We start from the raw sequence: 23,414 nt of genomic DNA on the forward strand, positions 1-23,414 counted from the left end.
GTGTGATATTTGAATAAATATTAATGGAATGCTAACATCAATGATATTGATGTACATGTAAATATGTTACTAATTTGCAATTACGTACTATTAAATATTGTTCATATTTGACAACTTTTGTTTAGTTGAATAACTTTTATTCAATGTTCGTAGTTTATATGCTATTACCTTTTGGTTCTTGCTTTATACTGTAAGCAAGGGAAAGAATCCGGTAATTCAATACAAGTCTATCTACCCCTAGTTAAGTGAACAGAAAAAAACCCTGACAACATCCTAGTAGGCCAGGAAGCAAGAACTCAGTATTACACGACATTCGCATTTTGCAACCATACACCATTAAACTTACATTTACAAGACCCTATAGTTCCGTCTAGTTCTCTCTCTTAAGTTGTAACGGGGTTGACTACCCTGTTCTACAAGTTAGCGAGTCACGAGTAAGTTCATGAGCGTCCAGTCTGGTATGATGGTTCTGTGTATTTTGAAGAGGAAGCGCTCGGAGGTCCTCAGAGCCTTCCAGGGGTTCTTTCCTTTTCTTGTATCACCGTAGGGGTGTTGACTGTTACTTCGGTGTTTTGATCTTCTGGAGGACATTCATTATCCTCACCCTGAGCGAAGAACGAAGGTTCAATTGTTGTTGTGGATGGAGACTGGGAGAGAGCCAAATGTCTTAGAGAGATCGTCTCCTCTTTACCGCTGGGCAACCGTATGACGGCATATTGGGGGTTACACATCAGTAATCCAACTTCTTCCGTGAGAGGATCATACTTCAAAGTTCGGTTCTCTCTTCTCAGCAACACTCGACCTGGGCTAGATAGCCAAGTGGGAATAAATATCCCAAAGGAGGATTTCCGGTTGAACCGGAAAACTATCGTGTGGAGTTTCGCCTGTTGCAGTAGATAGTAATGATTTAATCGAATGTAGGGCCTGGTTCAAGACTAGCTCCCATCTTGAGATTGGGAGGTCGACGTCTTTCAGTGCTAGAGTAACAGCGTTTCATAGAGTTTTGTTTAGTCGTTCAATTTGCCCATTGACTGATGAATTATAAGGGGTCGTCATGCTTGTAGCTATTCCCCTCTCGTGCAGAAAGGATTCAAATGTTCTATGCCAGTGCAGCCACTTCTCGGCAACCGATGGCGAGCTGGGCTCTATGTCTAGCTTCTTTGGTTTAAATAGGCGCTCCATTTTTATTACTATTTTTACTTACAGACTGAGAATAGTGTTGAATGAAAATCCTAATAAGATACATGAGACACATAGATCCATAGTATTGAAAATTTAAAGAAACACTGAAGAGTAACCTAAAATAAGGCTTTATTAAACTAGAACGACTTATGAACTGACAAATGAGACTTGGACAGTTAAACACTAAATCAATGCTGTGAACACATTCTCATGACGTTACACAAACATAAACAAATAGTAACTATTTCACCACATGGATGTTAAGTAGAGTATATATATCTTATTCTAAGCTTTTATATAGCGATACTTTCATGCTTATAGCCTGCTCAGAGCGCTATGGTATTATCTCATTTGTGGACCAGTGGGGGGAGTGGATATCTGGGAGAAGGTTTTTCCGTGCTGTCTTTACGCGCTCAGTAAACACAACTCTACTCGAGTCGGGTGACGAACCCATTCATGGGTAGCCAAGCCAAGTCAAGTTCAAGCGTACTTAGCCTCTCGTCTCGCATCCAACATATATATGTTGTATAATTGCAAGGGTATAACTAGGGATTTGGGGGCCCGGGAGGATTGACCTCTTTAGGGGCCCCTTGCATTTTGACATTCGACATATGACATGAGATAATGTACGCAAAAATATATAAGCCCAAAATCGAATTGGCTCAGTATATCAGTAAACTTAAAAAAAAATAATCATTAAGACTCTTTTAATGAATAATACCGTTGTTTATTAGTTAAATGATGCACAAGTGACAAATCTCAATTGATATCGCTTCACGTCGTGCATTATGTGCAGCAAAGAAATCTATAGCATTATCTACATCGATACTTTCTAGTATTTGTGACTTCACTGACATTAAAGCCATGGTAAGCCTTTCTTGCGTCATTGTGCTCCTGAGATAGTTTTTGATGAACTTGAGCTTTGAGAATGATCTCTCACCTAATGGAAGTGGCCTGAGTTAGCGGTATTCGGAGGAGGTTGCAAGGTTTGAGTACACGTAATTATCATATAAAGCCTGTTTCCTCATTATGTCTATTGGTGATTGTATTACTGGTTTGTTCTGGACGACTTTAAATGGTCAGTTAGCAATGATCTACGGGGAAGTGATCACTTCCCAATCATCATTACTAACAATCTCTCCTCATTGGGATGACCTCAGCGGTGGAAACTGAACAAGGCCGATTGGGAACAATTCCATAAAGATATCACAGAAAATATCCTCGATGAACAGAACCCATCTGACATTTTTGCTACCAACCTACTTGACATTGCCCGGAAAGTTGTCCCCCTAACCTCTGCAAATCCAAAACGGCCTAGCAAACCATGGTTTGATACAGCTTGCAAAAGTGTTATTGGCGATAGGAAAAAACGACTGGCTGCATTTATAAAGAATCCTTCCAAGGAAAACCTAAAGCTATTCAGGATAGCTAGAGCAAAGGCTAGGCAAGCCATACGGTCAGCCAAAAGGAATTCCTGGAGAAGTTTTGTCGGCAGTCTGGATGCCAAAACTTCTGCTAGAGTGGTTTGGAAGGCAGTAAGGCGAATCAAAGGGAAAGAATCAAATGCGATAGGGCATTTGAAAAACCAAGGACGAACTGTCACGTCCCCCAGAGAAATAGCTGACTGCCTTAAATCCTCAATAGCAGAAAAGTCATCCACTGCACACTACACGCCAGAGTTCTAAAAAGTCAAAACCAGGGAGGAAAGACTCCCCATTGATTTCAGGTCAGAGAACAATGAAGACTACAACAAACCGTTCTCGCTTGAGAAACTGAGGGACTCGCTGGACAAGTCACATGACACAGCACCTGGAGAAGATGAAATCCACCACCAGTTCCTCAAGCACCTTCCCGAACCCTCATTGGCAGTCCTGCTAGGGGTCTATAACTGTGTGTGGCAAACAGGTGCTTTCCCAAACAGCTTTAGGAAAGCCACAGTTATACCTATACCTAAACCGGGAAGAGACGGCTCTGACCCAGCTAACTATCGACCAATAGCACTAACAAGCTGCATCTGCAAAACCATGGAAAGAATGATTAACAGTAGGCTGGTCTGGTACCTGGAGAGGAATAAAGTGATTTCAAACTACCAGTGCGGATTCCGGCAGGGGGGGACAACAACTGACTGTGACAAGTCAAAAGCTTGCTGTCAGAGTCACTCATACTTATCACAGCATTAATTATTATTATTCTTTATTTATTTATTTTATTTTAATTATTTCCCCATCCTACCCCCAAATTCTTCACCAGCACCACCTTTTCCTCTCTAGGCCAGACTTAGATGACCACATTGGAGATAGCTAGGCCGCGTCTTTTCACTTATCTTCCCTTGACCGGGGTAAAGATAAATACATTCTCTTTGATCGTACCGGCCGGATGTCTGACGCAGTTGACACCACCTTGTGTGGAATGCAAGTCACTCTCCCCCCCCTTCTCCCACGTCTCTCTTTGATCTAGGAGATTACTCGAGTCAAAACGCCTCTCGACTCTCCAAGGTGCGACTCCCATCTCAAGTCTAATTCACCCACGTGTAAGATAATTCTTAGCCTAGGACATTTCCTGTTTCCGCCCATATTTTCCAGGCCTATATATAAGGTAGATTAAATCAACCAGACTCGCTTATTTCTCTATCGCTTTCAATCGAGTCTGGACTACTTACATTCTTAATCCTAGAGGAATACCTGGTGGTAAGCCGAACTTAATCACAAGTTCCATCTTAGTTACTTTGTGCATATTTCTCACTGGAGATTATCATGTGTATTTTATTATTTTATTTACATTAATTAGTGCATTGTGTATTTCTCACTGTCGTAAGTAGAAAACATAAACATGACATAGGTATTTATTTATGTATTGCATTAATCTATTAATGCTACGTTGCTCAATTGATCGTCGATGCAACCATGTATATATTTGTACATCTTATTTTATTTCCTTTATCTCGGCTGACAACCGTGATAATTTTACTAAGCACACTAATACTGCGCTTAGAGAAGATATACGAATTATCTCCCCTTTACTCATTTTACTCTAACGAAAGTTGCGCCCCTTGAACGGACACCCTCTCCATTCAAGCGCGCTCAATTGTTCTCGACCGACGTTCGTGTGTAAACAAACCGTCATGGTCGCTGACCATCGCACATTTCCCCCCTCCTTTCTCTCTTCCAACTTGTGTTGTTTATTTGAGATTATTATTTCCCCTTATATGTGCATTTTATATTATTATTTCCCCTTTTATGTATATTTGTATATTGCTATTATCAGCCATCTATTTTCCCAATCCCATTTGTCATCATCTCCCTATTGTGCTCTAAAGCAATTTTACAATCTGACGAATGCACCTCAGTCGAGGGCATCGATAAGATGCATGAGAGACATGTCCTAACTTGTCTTTATTTATCCGCAGCCTCCCTCAGGTGTCTGCCTATTTGCTATCGAGAATCACCTATTGCCTTTGTGCTTAGTGCTATTCAGCACTGCACTTGCCTATTTATCGGATCACTTGCCCACTTGCTATTGAGTAGCCTCTACTGCCTACGTGGATCTACTCAACTCTACTACTTGGCGCTTTCGGCCTTGCCCGCTTATTCGACAGCCCACCTGTCAACTTATTAGGTGCGACGTCCCTATAGACTCAGATCTGTGCGAGACGTCATAGTTACGCCAAACCCTCTGCAACTCACTGAACATATCCTGTTCACTACGCTGCCCACAGCAGATCCGCTCTGCCCGCAGTACCACCTGTGCCTACGGTAGCCAGCCACCCGCACTACTGTGCCCACTACAGATATCAGAACTTTGGATCGAGACTTCACAAGAACTGAATCACCGGCGTCCCTCTACCCGCTAGAGCGCCACCTCCAGCTGAAGAACCTCAAGCCAGGACACAACCAGCTGCGACATCAACAGGACAACCAGCTAAGTTCAGAAGACAAAGTGACATACTCTCTTATTAAGTGCAAGAGTGATGATTAGACATAGTATTCACTAGAGATAGATGCAAACCCTCCCCCTTTTTATTATTTTATGTAAATATTTATGTAAATAAATATTCTTCATTTTAACTTTGTATCTTTCTTTCATAGCTTGTCTCGTTGCGTGCCTGCTCCCGATTTATATGCTGACGAGTTGGTGTGTGATAGCTTTAAAAATAATCATCCCCTAGACATTAAACGCGCCAAACACACGTCACTTTCCCCAACCTGTCACACTGACCACCTGGTAAGGTTGGAAGCTTATATTAGAAATGCATTACTCAGAAGAGAACATCTAGTAGCTGTATTCTTCGATACAGAAAAGGCCTATGACACAACCTGAAAACATGGCATTCTCCGTGACCTGGAGCTTATGGGGCTTAAGGGACACCTTCCCCGCTTTGTGGGGGAATTCCTGAAAAACCGAAAATTTCAGGTTCGAGTGGGCAACTCCACTTCTGACACTCATGACCAGGAAACGGGTGTGCCCCAGGGCAGCATTCTGGATGCCGGTGTGGATAGCATAGAAGCATTACTTATTATTCGACAGCTGTTCTTTTTCTCACACTCATCCTACATTGGGGACATATATATGCCAAAGGCAAGCTTAAAGGAGGGCATAACAGAGGTGCCTCTGGAAGCGCTATAAGGATCAATATAGGTGGTATTTGTACTTACTGGCATGGAGTAAATATGAATGGCAGCAGATGGTCTCTGAAAGAGAGACTTAGCGCTCTCACAAAGTCCATAAGACAAACATTTTAGGCCGAAAGAAAGATCCTTGCCGAAGACAGGTGCAGAAGACAACAAAAAAGCTTAAATGGATCTCTGGCAGACAAAGGCATTGTCTGTATCAGATGAGATAAAATATGTAGGTTACATCTTATTTTGCATAGTCATTTGAAACTGCTCTAACCATTAATTTTCTAAATTAAGGACAATGGCATTACTATTTCCACTGTCTATACATAATATATTTTATCCATATATGATTTCTCTCTACATACAGAGCCAAAATTTATAAATGTCTATTACAATCTTTACCTTAAAGATGTTGAAACCAATGGTCAGTAGATCCAACCCTTCCCTACGTTTCTTACGCCTGTCCTTCTGTAAAACAGCCACAATGGCTGTGCACATACCATCATTATCATCATCATCAACATCAGTCAATGTCATACGGAACTGAGGGTTGGTCCAAAAAGTATCTAAAAAAAAAAACTTCCAGTTTTGAACAATTCATTTTTAGTTAGCAGTACAACAAAGTCTATTTATGATATAATGATTTATGATATAATAATGTTTAAAATATTTCCTTGGTCTTTTCTGAATTGAAAATGGCATGACATATTAAGAATTAGTATGTCTTTAAGATATTATGTTGCTTAATACAATCAATTAAACAATGGTGTAGATTTTCACTAACATTGGTGTAGACGTAGGAATACATACATTCTCATTTCATTTTTTATAATTAGTAGATCTACATACAAGCACATTGAACCATTTATGTTGACTTGCCTGAATATTGTAGGCAGCCACCAGCATTGACTCTATTTATCCAGGCACCATGTTCCTTGTAGCATTCCCATTTCTTCCTGTTAGACAAATCTTTATCTAGGCAGTCTGGACTTAAGTTACAGATTTCAAGTTTTTGAAAGTTGGCAGTAAAATCTTGGAAAGACATCCTAATGGAATTCAAAGTAAAGTTTTGTGTAAAAAGATTTGCTAATAATTCTTTATAGTAAAGTTATGTGTGCACAGTGCTTAAGGTGTGCTAAGAATGTATTAAAAATAATAATGTGATCAACCTAATTTACAGAAACAACACTGCAATCTATAAGAGTAAAAGTTTTCCTTCATATTAATTTTCTCCAATCGCTCAATAGATGGGTGCTATAACATATTGATATTCATGTGCATTTGAACACTAGTGCTATAAAGCAACACCACTTTTGTTATCTAATAAATGCAGTTCCAAGTATGTCTTCGTTTATAAACACTTGTCTTGTTAATTGTATTGTACAGTTACTTAAAATGCTGTCAGACGTAGTGACCTAGTTTAGCTTAGAGAGTATATTAATTTGTAAATAAATATTGTTCATTGTAGCCTATTTAGTGACATTAAAAAGTATTGACGTTAGCAGGCAGACGTTGCAGAATAGGGGTACATGAGAAGATAGCTTGAGCTAGAAGCAAGAAGCATGTTGAAGGAAATGATAGTTAAAACTAACGGATTTACAGATATGACGATCACCCCCATTTTGTAAATAAACATCGTTTGAATTCTCTATAACTGTTACCTAGTATATCATTGTTTTTCAAGTGTATTAAATTTTATTTTTGTATCCTTTGAATGTGTTGGACTCGTAGTAACAAAAAACAAGTAATCGAAGTCAGTAAGCTTGTGAGATCAATTCAAGAACAGTGACCAAACACATTCAAGTACCTAGGACACAGAAGTGGGATCAGTTCTACAGAAAAAACATTGAAAAAATTAGGGTGTCTACTGAGATGCAAACAGATTTGACAACACCAACGACTTTCTAGATGACATCTCAGAACAGCCAGAACCACATAACCTGGAGTCCAAGATAACCAACTACATTAGGCGTTGTAAAGCCTAAACTACAAACTACATCTACTAACACCTCTGGACCACACGTACCTTATGTAACACGCTCAGATAGATATGTTATTCTAGCATATGGAACGAGGAATGTGCCTTTATCTTTGTGTCTGAGTATTTTATTAGTTTTTTTTTTGTATTTAAAGATTATGGTTCAGTGTTTTATTTATAATTGCTACTTTACTTTAAGTCTTCTGTCCTAAAGGCTTTCTAAATTTAGTGACTTTACTAAAGGTATCTCTCTAATCAAGTTTTGAATATTCGTTTGTTATAAATTTCACTGCTCTATTTTGTGTCTGTTCCAGTTTCTTAATGTTTTCTTGAGTTGTTGTACAGTTATTTTACAGGTACTAAGACAAATTTGGAACTGAAAAGAAAAGCTTCCTTCATATTTAACAGTGTTGTTCTGAAATAACGAATGTAAATCCAAAAATTTTCTCCACAATATTTCAGTAAGTATGGCAAGTGAATTGGAGTTTCTCTTTTTAAATCTTGGGCAAAAATCGACAATATGTTTTCTTATTTTATTATTTATAGCGTTTAAAACAAACTGGAAATACTAACTCGAAATCGGCCTCCGAAAAGGTCCGCTCAGGCAGGTAAAAAGGCAGGTTTCAATATTATAAGAAAGAATATTAGAAACTATGAACTACAAACTATCAATAATTACAAAAAGATTTTTTTTAAAGTAGATACTTGCTCGTGTCAAATGTGTTAGCGTTACAGTTATATTGTTCGAATAATGACTTAATATCACAGGATACGGAGATTTATTAATGCTATTATTAGTGCACTGTTAATATTCATATGTATTTAATGAACTGATGGTTATGAAGATATAGTTAAATCCTAGGTGTCACTTACAAAGACTGCGTCGCGAAGGAACAGATTAAAAACATGAATAGTACGGCAATTTGACCACACGATGCCCTGCTAACCACTGTCAAAAAACGTAAACTCTATGGCCACATCACAAGGTTCTCAGTGCTCGCAAAGACCTTCCCTCAGGGAAACGTACAAGGAAGAAGATGAAGAGGAAGACAGAGAAAGCGTTGGGAAGAAACATCAAAGAATGGACTTAAGCTGTCTAAGGAGTGTTCATAAGGTGCTTTGGTCCGACCTCATATATGGCTCCTTCTGTCTCTGAAGACGATGGATGCGCCCAAATGAGTTACTGACTTTGGTTACGTCTTGAGATGGGGCAAAATCTGGAGTGACTGATCAAGCCAATTCTGGAGCTGCAGAGTCTGCTACAGTTCGTGCATGTATATGCATCTGTCCAAGGGCTAGCAGACAGGGCAGCTTTCTTTTTTTTTCTCTTGGCTGATGCAGCTTCGTTTCTTTTGCACTCGGCGAAGTTCGTACCAGCAGTCTATCTCCATGTTGTCCGGTCTTGGGCTATCTCCTCCCACATACTTTGGTCGATGCCCGTGGCTCTCAAGTCTCACTTGCAGACATCTCTGTAGGTTAGTCTTGGGCGGCCCTTGGGTCTGACTCCCTCTTTGTAATCTCATCCTATATGATGCCTTTAGGGATTCTTCCATCTAGCATGCGAGTGACATGACTGAGCCATCGAAGTCTTCTCTGTTGAAGAATAGCATAGATGTTGTGTATATTGGCTCGTTTCAAAACATCCTGGTTGGTGACATGATCCCTCCAGGAGATGCACATTATGCGTCGCAGGCAGCGTAGGTGGGAACTATTTAATCTGTGTTTTTTGACGCATGTAAGTTGCCCAGCTCTCACTGCCACTTCGACCACATACCAGACACAGAAATCTTAAAGCTGTCCAACATGAAGTGTTGTGTGCAGGAAAGCGCTCACAGGGAGGTCAATACAAGCACTATAAAGACACTCTCAAGAGCTCCTTCAAGGAGTGCGATATCGACATTCACTAGCTCTCGATCGCTCCTCATGGCGTGAAGCTGCGAGTCTCGTTGAAGCAAGAAGAGTGGCCAGGGTGAAAGAGCTCCGAACCAATAGAAAGCTGAGAGAAGAAATGACCAAACCAACCCATGCCACGTAGGCGGCCGGATTTTAAAGCGAGGATTGGACTTCATAGTCACCTCCGGGTCCATAGGAAATATGAAATGTGCTCATCACATATATATATATATACATATAAATTGAATTCCACATGTATGCATGCTAAATAGATTTCTTCTCTTTAAAATATGAAAGTAAACATTTTTTTGTAAACATAGGTAGTTTGTAGGACAGAGATTACTTAACGTAGTAACCCTAATTCAATTATGAAAAAAAAATTGACAAAAATATAATACCAATTGCGTAAATGTTTTTAGAATAAGGTAGATTGTCATCCTCCTTCCTAAAAAGTCTCCCGTGTTTGCTAATAATAATAGTGAATAGATGTAAAAATGGTGTCTTTTTATGAAAAACTACTTGCTTAGTTGATTTTAAAAGTTTAAATGTTCGCTTTCATAAAAGAAAAAGTAGCGTTTCATCAGAATTTAGAAAGGTCTAACATATTATGATGTTGGATTTTCCATATCTCGTCTAGTTTACGAGATCTAAACGGGACGAACTGACTGACAAACATTAGACATACAAAACTAATAATAGCGTCTATTCCCCTTTGGAGGGGCGCTAAAATCTGTGTGGTATGGATTCAGAGCTTTAGCTATGTAGTGACCTAGTTTAGTTTAGAGAGTATGCTAATTTTGTTAATAAATATATTGTGCATTGTATTTAGTGACAGTAAAAAGTAGTGACGTAGCCAGCCAGCCAGACAAATGACATACTCAATATGAATACTCAAAAAACTAAGCCATGAGCTAGCGCCAGTGTTTAAATACTTTTTCAGGCATCTGTTAACCAGGGCAGAATACCAAGGGACTGAAAAGAAGCTAATGTCACCCCCCCCCCTTTTAAAAAAAGGAGACAAATCTGACCCAGGAAACTACAGAGCAGTATCATTTACAAGCATCCTATAATCCTAGAACACAAAACATGTAGGAATACCAAATAGAAGTAACACAAACGTGTCCTTACTTCATACCAACATGGCTTTAGGAAATATTGACCATGTGAAACACAACTAATGGACTAATTGATAATTTTTCAAAAGGTTTAGATAATAGTTAGCAAATAGATGCTATCTTACTAGATTTTTCCAAAGCTTTTGACAAAGTTCATCACCATAGTTCATTTAAAAAAAAAACTAATTTTGGCCTTGATGGTCCATTGCATCAGTTTCTGATAGGGAGAGAAAAAAACTGTATTATAATAAATGGTTCTAAATCAACACCAATAACAATAAACTCAGATGCACCTCAAGGAACAGTCTTAGGCCCACTACTATTTTTAATTTACATAAATGATATACCAAATTGCAGATTATTTGCAAACGATTGCATAATATATAGAACAACAAGATGACAAAGAGAGTTTGTGTTATCACACAAACTCAGAGGCGGCCTCCGTTGGAGTTGAATCCCTGTCGGATCCACCTATTTGCAAGGAATATCCAAGACGATATTTAATTTGATTGTTAAAAGTAATAATGTTTCAAAGATTCATTTGCCTCTTTAAAAAAAATGTTTCTTTTTTTCTGTTTTACATGTTTTGGATGTTTGCTGGACTACGGAGGATGGCGGCGAGGAGGGTATAACCCTGCCTGGTCGTGCAGTTTGCTCGCAGGACTGTCGTTCTGATTTATAGATGGTCCCTGGTTCAAACCCTTTCCGCTTTTGCCAAGTTATAATTTTTCCAACTTGGTTGTCACCCCCAAAATGGTAGCGACTGGTTAGGACCGTAACCCTCACACCCCTTCACTTGTGACGCCACTGCTCCAAGATATATCTCGAGATTTTATTATTATCTTTTTCAATGTTTCTACTTTGCCAAGTAATAATTTTCCCAACTTGGTTGTCCCCCAAAAATAGTGTCGACCAGTGCGGACCGCACCCTAGCCCTTCCCCCCCATGACGCCACTGCTCCAAGATACCTACTTCTTCCCAACAATTTCGATTAATATATTGGAATAGACGTAGTAAGAAATTTAAAAAAATGAGCCTGCACAACTTAACAGGTTTCCCATGCGAACAGCATAGGCTAATGCACTATTAACCACTAGTAGGCCTACTAATCCTGATCATAATTGCTCTAGACTCCTAGACTATTTACTTAATAGGTCTAAACTAGATCAAGAATATAAAATATATGTAGAATCTAGATCTAGACAAGATCTAGATTTCTTGACTAGTTATGATATCGATCTAGTTTAGGTCTGGATCTAGACTCATAAGATTTAGAACTTTCTAGATATCGATCAAGAATCTAGATCTTGATCTAAAATCTAGACTAGGTCTAGAAATGTTTGTAAAATGTTTAACATGTTTCGGATGTTCCTTCAGAGTTGAAGATAGTTTACATTCTTGTCCAAACCTTCCTCAGGACGACGGGGGATGGGAGCTCGCATGGTTTGAACCCGGGACCATCGATAAATCCAAATGACAGCCAAGCGCGCAAACCGCGCGACCAGGCAGCCATCTCATACTATGTTTAGATCTAGACTAAATAGACTGTAGATAAAGATCCAGATCTAAATCTATAGCCTAATCTAAACTAGAAACAAGACTAGATATAGAAATCTATAAATAGAATCTAGATCTGCTAGATAAAGGTCAATATTATGATCAGCATTAGTATGCCTACTACTGGGTTATAGTGCACTAATGCTGTTCGCATCAGATTCACTTCTTGATGTGATACTACTGCTTACATAATAAATAAATCTGCACCCCTAAGCTGTTAGAAGATAAACTATTTTCTTAATGGATTATAAATGTAAATTTTGTTCAAATACAATTAAATCTAAATCAAGATCTATGTCTGGCCTCTATTTAGATTGATGTCAAGTGTATAGCCTAATTACGATATGTCAAAACTGCGCGGTATAAAAATAGTTTTTTTAACTTACAATTGAAACCAACATTTCAATCAGTATTCTATTCATGAGTTAGTTAATAAATGGAAAATCTATTTTATAATGATCCATTAGTGCTTTTTCAATCGTGACCTTAGATGCATTTTTTTTTTACGAATGCACGAATCTATGAATGAAGCTTGATTTATTAATGAAGAAGCTTGTGAACTTTTTAATAAGACTTACTTCCCCTGTTTTTCATTGAAAAGTGGTGTACTTTTTTGAAAAATCTGCTTGCATATATAATTTAAAAAATTAGATGGTTCACTTTCGGAAAAGAAAAAAGTAGCCGTTGCATCAGAACTTTAATTGATCTAAAATATCATGGTGTCCGATTTTCATTTTCTCTTCTAGTTTTGGATATCTAAAAGGGACGGACGGACAGACGGTCAGATGGACAGACGGCCACACAAAACTAATAGTGTCTTTCCCCTTTCGGGGTCGCTAATAAAAACAACACAAGATACATACATTTTACAAAGAGAATAAGATGAATTAAAGAAATGGGAATCAAATTGGAGCATGTCTTTCTCCCAGAAAAAATGTCAGTTATTAAGATTAACAAAAAAACTAAAACAAATAAATTCCACTTAGCTTATTCATGGAAAACCAGTAACACAGACTAAAAACGAAAAATACTTAGGTGTTACTATAAATGAAAAACTGTCATGGAATCCCAATATTGATGAAACTATAAAAAAACAAGGTTACAAAGACAGTTTGTGTGGAAACACAAACTCAAAATCGGCCCCCGAAGTGGTCCACCCAGGCAGGCTTCAATATTTTCAAAAGAACATCCAAATGAAATTATATCAAAGACAAATGAGAGATAAGAATGGAGAATGAAGGTTGACAGATCTTGTGTATGCCCCAACGGTCCAGCAGATCAAAGGATAGGTGAAAGTGAATGTAAAGTTAGATGTGAATCTGGCCTAACTAGTTCACCTTTCAGACCCTGTGGTCTATAGTAGGGCAGATGATGTAAAGTCCCTCTTTTTTTGTGGCCTACGGTTAACGAGGGTGTCATGTAGCCAGCACAACGACCAACCTCCTTTACTTTTCCCCAACTAATGTCAGGTACCCATTAGAGCTGGGTGGACTCAGAGGTGCCCAAAGATTCCGAAGTTGAAAATCCCAGTCTTCACCAGGATTCGAACCCGGCACCGCTCAGCCACCGCGCCTTCCCGGCCTAATTGATGTCTTATAATTGATCTAATTGTTGTGAAAAGATTCAAGCTCTTATTCAAATCCTAAAAAAAAGGATAAGAAAATGAAGTTTACAAGATTACTATTCGTATTAAATTATGTCTAATTTATAATGCATACTAAATAGACTTTTCTCTTTAAAAAAATAGTAATCATTTGTTCTTGTGTAAATATAACAGAAGTTACTAACAATAAAAATATAAAAACAAAAATTTATGACAAAAAAAATGAAAAGGCAGATAAGCTATCAAAGGCAGGTTCATCTATGGAACAACTAGATACACCTGTTAACTACCTCACCCTAAGGTCAATGTTAGTCAACAATCACAAAGAGGAGTGGCTCAACCAATGGGCATCAGGAAACACAGGCAGAGCCATGTACAAAGAAATGACTACGCCTAACAAACTTGACAGTATTAACTTCCTCCCCCGCAAAGAACAATCTACAATTTTCCAACTAAGAACAGGACACTCACCACTTTTAAATTACCACCTGAACAAAATAAACTCCACACAACTCCCCCTTTGCAGACACTGCGCCCACCCCTTTGAAACCGTAAACCATATCCTCTTTGAATGTCCCTCCCTAACCCACCTTAGGCAGACCCTACTTCCACTACAGCCCAACTGTACGGCAGTGCTGAACAACTGAAGAGAATAGCACACTTTTTTTTCCTTGGCACAGTCTGCAAAAGAGCTCACAGCTCAGCAGCAAAAAAGCTGGCTAGAAGAAGAAGAAGACAACAAATCTACAACCTTTTGCATAAATGTGTTAAAAATATGGAAAACGGTAGTCTCATCTAATAAAGAGCCTCAAGTGTTTGAGTGTTTAATAGTTAATAGTTGTAAAAGTGGTGTAATTTTATGAAAAAAAAATGCTTGCATAAGTGATTTAAAAAATTAGATTTTTCGCTTTCAGAGAAGAAAAAAGTATCCGTTGCATCAGAACTTTGAATGGTCTAAAATATTGTGATGTCGGATTTTCACTATTTTTTCTAGTTTACGAGATCTAAACGGGACGGACGGACGGACAGACATTTCAAACTAAACTAACAGCGTCTTTTCCCCTTTCGCATTAGGGTTTATTAAAAGAAATTTCTATAAATAAAAAAAAGAACATAAAATTAAAATGTTATTTATCCTTGGTTAGGCCAATAATAGAATATGCATCCTCTGTTTGGGACCCCCTCAACTCAAGAAAACATTAAAAAACTGGAACTTATTCAAAATAGAGCACAGAGATTCATAACAAACGAATATTCGACTAGAGTAACACCTTTAGTAATATCACTAAATTTAGAAAGCCTTCAGCATAGAAGATTCTAAAGTAAAGTAGCAATTATACATAAAACACTAAACCACAATCTTCAAATACAAAAACAAGATTTAATAAAATACTCAAAAAGACACAAAGATAAAGGCACACTCCTCGATCCATATGCTAGGACAAATTTGTACAAATGCTCCTTCTTCCGTAGTGGTTTTAGAGCATGGAATGGTTTGCTTGAGGTAGCCAGGAAAACCAGTGATTGATTTAGCTGAATTTAGGTCATTGGTTAATATGCAATATACTTTCAAAAAAAAAAAAAAGCTTATACACAGTGCAATTGTATCAATGGGCTATAATGCTGCACATAAAAATTGTATATGCGTCAGACGCGAATAGCTCATTTTTTTAGTAAAAGAGATTACAAAAGTTTTCTATAAAAGAAGTTACGAAAGTTATATAATATAAAACCACAGACCTATATATACTACAATAAATATAGGTACTTGATTTCTTTTACGATTTATTTAGGTAAGTGCTGTTTACTATTACACACCAAGTATCAGAATTTAGAAAAACCAGGTTCGTTTTTGTGTAATGCTATTTGCTAACGCCGCATAGATTTCTCTTTCTCGACCTTGGTATAGTCAATTATAAGAGAAAGAGTTAACTTACATATCTTTATTAATATATTTAGATCTATAGATCTCTAGGTCTAAATATAAAAATGTAATACAATTGATGGATCTATAGCCTTTGTGAATGCGTTGGTAATAATATTATAATAGATCTAGAGCTATGTTAATAAATTAAGTGGAACAGATATTTTGTTCTAGAATTTTAGAATCTACATATTTTTTTCCGCATCGCGAACACCACAGCAGACAAACTTAAAAAACGTGAAGTCGCAACAGGAACAGGTTATACATTACCCTTCACTCCATTCATCGTTCTGCGTATATGGGCACATGTGATTAATTGTGAAACATTCAAGTAAATTGTAAATACTGCATCATTATTAGTTTGCGGAATCTAGTCCTTCATTCCTTATCTAAATCTATAGCCTATTAGAAATCTAGATTCTATCTTGCGACTAGATTATCACTAGCCTAGAGACTAGAGTCAGTAGCGTAGACTAGAGTCTAGATCTGACTAAAGTTTATTAATTATTAGATCTAGAACTAAAAGTAATACCGGCGTATTTTTAACAACACCTATATGTGAAAGTCTGAATAATCTATCATTTAGGTCGAACCCTTAAAACGCGTGTGGTAGTTTAGCCTCTAAGCATCAGAATTGTAATCCCATTTTGTATGCACTCATCACTAAACATCTCAGCACTGTAAGGGTTTATAAAATCTTCTTTTTTTTTTTCTGGGTTATTCCTACTTAATAGGCCTACATTGATGCGGGATCTATTTATAGTGCCTAAGTATACGCCTACAAACAGGATCTCGAAAATTGTTTAAATTTATTTTTTAAAAACAAAGTTTTATGGAAGATGCAATATATATTATATATTTAAAGTCTGCATCTTCTTAAATTCAGGCTATAATATTGAAGCCTATCTTTTTACTCTCATTTCTAAACCATGAAAAGAGGTGGACTGATGCACAGTGTGCCTTGTGTAAACTTGCAAAAAAACCCAAACTCATAATAAACGAATATTCAAAATTGATTAAACTTGATCAAAATTGAGAAACACCTTTAAAAAATCATTTAAAGTTTTAAAATCACTACAATTTTTTTTTCTATAATTAATTTGTGTATGAAATTGTGTATCAAAAAATTCCGGGTACTTGGAATAAGCTAGTCCTAAAAAAAATGCACAGATCTTGGGTAAAAGACTCGTCAAATAAAGTACTATAAATATGTAGTCTCAGATGCTTGTTTCAGGTCTTTTCTTTCTATAACCTCTATTGGGTTTGATCCCGACTCCCCGTATTTTTGTGAAGAATTTTTTTTCTATGAAGTACACTTAAATTCACTGCCTAATAATGTAAGTTTAATTAAAAATGAGAACTGAAAAATTCAAAAAATATATAAGGAATAAGGTACATTTGGTTCAATTTACTAATTCTAGTTTTAAACCAAAGAAACGAAATGCATCCGCGCAGAATAGCCCATTAGTTTGGATCAGTCATGTAATTAAATTTTGAACCTACAACAATGAATCTGTGAGATTAATAATATTTTTAACAATTGTTTTTAATCAGCGCTATTTCGTCTTTTTAGCTGTTTCAATACAGTATGATCCTATCACTTATCTGGACCAGTTGGGAAAATGAGGGGGAGGGGAGAAAGAACGGGATATGTGGGTGGATTTTATCGTAATTGGTTTTTAAAAGAATTTTTTAAAAAGTGGGGAAGGGGGGCGGCCTGAATTTCTACTCGTGGTTCTATCCTCATCTTGCTTTAAAAAGTTGCTGGACAGCCATGCACCTCTTGTCACTCATACAGTCTCAGTTAGGCCATCTGCACCCTGGATGATGGAAGACATAAAGACGGCCAAACTTATTCGCCGACGTGCCGAACGTACATTTCAAAAGACAGGTCTGACGATAAATCGACAAATATACCCTAGAAAAAAACAAGGTTAACCGTATGATTAGAGACGCAAAAGCTAGTCATATTCGTCAAAAAAAAATTAAAACTTCTGACTCATCAAAGGAGCTATTTAGGATCACCGCTGAAATGTTAGGGGGAGCTAATAACGAACGTTTGCCATCATCTATCCCAGTATCTGAACTCTGATTCCTTCAATAAATTCTTCATTGGCAAGATTGAGCAGATTAGAAATGACATGCCATCCCTCTCATCACAGCTTGACCGCTCTCCAATCTTTCAAAATTCTTTTTGCGAGTTTCAGCGTGTATCTGAAGATTATGTCAAAAGTACTATTTTAAAGATGCCAAATAAGTCATGTGACCTTGATCCCATTCCAACTTCCTTGCTCCCTGACTGTTTAGATGAGCTTGTACCCACAATTACTAACATTGTGAACTCTTCACTGACTTCAGGCATTGTACCACAGCAATTTAAGCATACACTTGTCAGGCCCTTATTAAAGAAATCCAGTCTTGACCCGGAATGTCTAAAAAACTATCGCCCGGTATCAAATCTTTCCTTCCTGTCAAAGCTTCTGGAGCGAATCGTGTTAGCGCAAATTCTTTCTCATTTTGAACAGTACTGTCTCTTGGAAGAATTTCAATCTGCATATAGGAAAGCACAGAGACAGCAGTAGTCAGGGTACTAAACGACTTACTTCACAATTCCGACATAGGCAGGCTACATATCAATTCTTTACATGCTGGGCTTGTCCGCAGCCTTTGATTCGCTAGACCATGAAATTATGATGGCCAGATTCTCTGCCACTTTTGGTTTAGCGGGAATCGTCCTAAAGTGGCTTGAATTCTACTTGACTGAACGCACCCAAAGTGTTGTTGTTAACGGGACAGAATCATCAAGATTACTTTTGAAGTACGGAGTACCCCAAGGATCAGTTCTAGGCCCAGTACTGTTAACTATGTATACATATATTCACTCAGCGGTGGCATACGGCCAACCGGCATCTTATACCATTTCTTTGCCGATGACTCACAGTTGTACGATTCCTTAGTACCATCAGAGGTGTAGCATCTGGCAGAGAAAATCAGTGGTACCGTTGCAAGGGTGAGCGATTGGATGGTTGAAAATAAACTCAAGATGAACGAAAACAAGACAGAAATAATTAAAATTGGCACTCGGAACAACGTCTCAAAAGTTGAAAGTACAGATTCTCTTTTTATCACGAACTGCCAGGTTCCTTATGTCCATGTACTGCGGAATCTTGGAGTTTTCTTCGACTCAACACTATCTTTTGACCCACACATAAGTCAGCTCTGCAAGGGTCTTTATCTGCAGCTGCGGAGATTAGGCCAGATCCGACCATATTTAACAACGAAGTTAACAAAAACGCTAGCTGTGGAATACATACTCTCTCGACTTGACTACTGTAACGCCGTGCTAGCAGGTATACCTGATGTCAAAATAGCCAAGCTGCAACGAATTCAGAGCAACGCCGCTCGAATAGTCCTTAGAAAAACAAGACGAGATTCTGCAACTACGCTCTTGCGCATGCTCCATTGGCTTCCCGTGAAAGCGAGAATCGATTACAAGGTCGCCACACTTTGTCATCAGTGTATATATAATAATGAGATGCGAACTGATTACTCCAAATGTCCCACAGAGAGCCCTGCACTCAAGGGCTCAACGTTTTTAGTGGTGCCACGTTTCTCCCTCAAAAGCTACGATCAGCGGGCTTTTTCAGTGCACGGATCAAAGGTTTGGAACTCACTCCCCATTGATCTCAGACAGACAACATGCTACACCACTTTTAAGAAGAACATTAAGACCTATCTGATTAAAACTTTTTAGATTAGTTTGTCATTTAGCTGTCGTGTTTATGTTTGTAATGTTATTACAGCGCATTGAGCCTACATTTTGTTTGTTAACAGCGTTTTATAAATAAAATTATTATTATTATCAGGCCGACTAGCTTACCATTCTGCTGAAAGTTATGACTACAGACATTATTGTATAATATTTAATACGATTTAGAGGGGACTAATTCAACTAATACCACCACTTCGGTGAAGTACTATTTCTTTCCCTTGTTCAAGATACCAAACAAAATTACAGATAGTTAATTTACTAATTAGTTAATTTTTAAAAATTGATTCTTGTGTTGTCAGGTAAAAGAATTAATTGTTCAAAATTTCAGCTTGTTCCGAGATTTGGAGTGGGAGAAATAACGTGTACAAACTTTTTACCAGACAAAGTGAGTTCATTATAATTATAATAATTATAATAAGAAGAAGACTTGTCTTCAAGTCCTAAGATTAATGAGGAATGCAGTATTTCCCATGGATAAGCAGCTACAGCTGCGACCTACAAATTTTGCCAAATCCAGCGTCGGCATAACCATTATCTGCTTGAGGTTGACTTAGATTTTTTTTCACGTCTACATCTGTCCTGGGCAGTGGATTTTCTTTTGGTTTAAAATGTGTATCCCAGATCTTTTGTAAGTGGCCCACCGTTTACATCTGTCCTGGGCAGTGGATTTTCTTTTGGTTTAAAATGTGTATCCCACAACTTTTGTAAAGTGGCCCACCGTTTACATCTGTCCTGGGCAGTGGATTTTCTTTTGGTTTAAAATGTGTATCCCACAACTTTTGTAAAGTGGCCCACCGTTTACATCTGTCCTGGGCAGTGGATTTTCTTTTGAATTAAAATGTGTATCCCACAACTTTTGTAAGTGGCCCACCGTTTACATCTGTCCTGGGCAGTGGATTTTCTTTTGGTTTAAAATGTGTATCCCACAACTTTTTTAAAGTGGCCCACCGTTTACATCTGTCCTGGGCAGTGGATTTTCTTTTGAATTAAAATGTGTATCCCACAACTTTTGTAAGTGGCCCACCGTTTACATCTGTCCTGGGCAGTGGATTTTCTTTTGGTTTAAAATGTGTATCCCACAACTTTTGTAAAGCGTCCCACCGTTTACATCTGTCCTGGGCAGTGGATTTTCTTTTGAATTAAAATGTGTTGTTCTGAAGCCACCTGTAATCAGGTGCTCTCTTCTATGTCAGTTAAAGACGTTGGTGCCTAACCTGGTCTTTAAAGCGTTTCCGCGAGGCACCTCTGTTACGTCGACCACAATTCAGCTCACCAAAATTGGATATGAGATTTGAAAAATATCTACTATCACTTTGACTATTGCATACTTTATTTGTTCGCTATGCCAATTAGCACAATTGTTTCAGGTTGAGTTATGTAAACTGTACATCTATATTTTCTACTTTAAAAATGTGACTTATTTTTTTGTCACACATAGCTAATGATATGCTACATATTAATTTTGTGCAATTATTTTAAATCATTTGTAGAAGGTGGATTAGTTTATAACAAGAATTTAGTTTCTACAATGCTCAAAGAAAATTTCTAATGAGATGTGTCCAGCCTATTAATGTCTTAAAGGCCATGACCTATATGTTAAAGCTAAATTGTCAAATTTAGAAATAATTGTATCCGTATGCACAACTCACCAAAATTCTCCATCATCTGAAAATGTAATTCCATGCTTCCTTTTTTCATCTTCTGTTAGCAATGACCACTCTCTTGACCTGATTGTAAAAAATAGTGTTTTTTTTCCACAGTTAATAATTTCCTTCTCTCTACTTCTTGTTAACAGTTAGGACAGGGAGGGGGGGGCTGAACATGCAAAATTGTTCAATACATTTCTAAATTTTTCAATAATATATATCTAATAGTTTAACAACGAAAGTTACACTTTTATGATTAAAAAAATGTTTGTTACAATATGACCTACCCATCAGACCAAGCACCTTTCCATTCTTTGCCATTGCCCCAAGGGTTGCGAACTCTCACCAGAGGTATTTTATATTTCCCACTGGCAGTCTGGATGTCAACCTATTGCAATGGAAAAGAACAAGCATTTACTCTGATTATTTTTTTGTTTTCCATGACAAAAATATTGAGAAGCACAGGTTTTAAACGGGTTCAGGTATCATAATTAATTCAGAGACGTTCACAAACGTTTAAGCAAGAAAACATCCACTTTTCAAAAGTATAGGATCAATAGCCTAGCCAGCATTACTGCTTAGTCAATCTAAGCTTATTAAAAAAGAAAGTGAGTATTCTAACTTGACTCTCATTTTCACTTGAACAGTTCTCCGATAGGAGTTTGTTGCTTCCAATGACTTTACCAGCAGCATTTATGATTTACTGTAGTTTATTTCTGTTGTGCACAACAGAACAAATCCTAAACCTCAGAATACTCTGTAAAAAATATCTCCAACACCAAGAGAATCTTTTCCGTGTCTTTATTGATTTTAAGAAAGCTTTCGATCGAGTATGGCACGGGGCACTCTAGGCGACAATGGAAAAGTACAACATTTATAAAAACATAATCAAAGTTATCCAGAACCTCTACAAGGATGCCACCAGTGCGGTGTACTTCGACAATAATATTGGGGACTGGTTCAAAACCACAGTTGGAGTAAGACAAGGCTGCCTACTTTCACCAACACTCTTCAATATCTTCCTTGAAAAGTTAATGGAAGATGCCCTCGAGGGCTATGAAGGTACTGTAAGCATTGGAGGAAGAAGAATTACTAACTTGCGCTTCGCAGATGACATTGACGGCCTAGCAGGGACAGAAGAAGAACTAGCTGACCTGGTGATGCGCATTGACAAGACTTCCGCAGCATATGGCATGCAAATAAATGCCGAAAAAAACACAAATTATGACCAATAGCCACAAGGGCTTTAAAAGAGACATCAGTATTGGAGGTGAAAAGTTAACTAGTGTTAACAGCTTCAAATACCTCGGAACTATTGTCTCAGATGAGGAAACAAAACCCGAACTATTGGCCCGAATAGCACAGTCCACAGCAGCCCTTTCAAGACTTGAAATAATATGGAAAAACAAAGGGCTTAGCAATCGGAACCAAAATCAGACTGATGCACTCCCTGGTCATGGCCACATTTTTACATGCTTGCGAGTCGTGGACGTTGAATGCAGAGCTAGATAGGAGGATCCTAGCATTGGAATTGAGATGCTACAGAAGGATCCTAGGCATCACATTCAAAGACCGCATCACAAACCAAGAAATCAGAGACAGGGTTACTGCAGCGATCGGGGCCCATGATGACCTGCTAACTATTTTAAAAGGACGAAAGCTTAAAACCTATGGCCACATTACAAGATCTACGGGGCTCGCAAAGACCTATCTTCAGGGAACAGTGCCAGAAAAAAAAGAGGCAGACAGAAATAGAATTGGGATGACAACATTAAAGAATTGTAATTTCTTGACCACTCATGTTTTATCTTTTTGAAAATGTCTACAAATTAGTAGATATTAAATGAATTGTAATTTCTTGACCACTCATGTTTTGTTTAGTTTTTTAAATGCCTACATTTAGTAGATATTTAAGGAATTGTAATTTCTTGTCTAAAAATTAGTAGATACTAAATGAATTATAATTTTTTGACCACTCATGTTTTATCTTTTTGAAAATGTCTAAAAATTAGTAGATATTAAATGAATTGTAATTTCTTGACCACTCATGTTTTATCTTTTTGAAAATGTCTAAAAATTAGTAGATACTAAATGAATTGTAATTTCTTGACCACTCATGTTTTATCTT

At 37.6% G+C, this 23,414-nt stretch overlaps 1 protein-coding gene across 1 annotated transcript in view; it reads right to left on the minus strand.

The window, feature by feature from the left end:
- LOC129925296 (calpain-B-like) overlaps positions 1-23,414 on the minus strand; it is a 90,565-nt gene that overhangs the window by 32,851 nt on the left and 34,300 nt on the right. The window contains exons 7-10 of the mRNA XM_056024823.1: positions 21,574-21,674; positions 21,290-21,367; positions 6,678-6,844; positions 6,201-6,364 (exon numbers count right to left, since the gene is read on the minus strand). Coding sequence (XP_055880798.1) covers positions 6,201-6,364; positions 6,678-6,844; positions 21,290-21,367; positions 21,574-21,674 — 510 coding nt within the window. The remainder of the gene's footprint in view (positions 1-6,200; positions 6,365-6,677; positions 6,845-21,289; positions 21,368-21,573; positions 21,675-23,414) is intronic.

The sequence above is a fragment of the Biomphalaria glabrata genome, chromosome 3 (genome assembly GCF_947242115.1).
Source record: "Biomphalaria glabrata chromosome 3, xgBioGlab47.1, whole genome shotgun sequence".
Lineage (NCBI taxonomy): Eukaryota > Metazoa > Mollusca > Gastropoda > Planorbidae > Biomphalaria > Biomphalaria glabrata.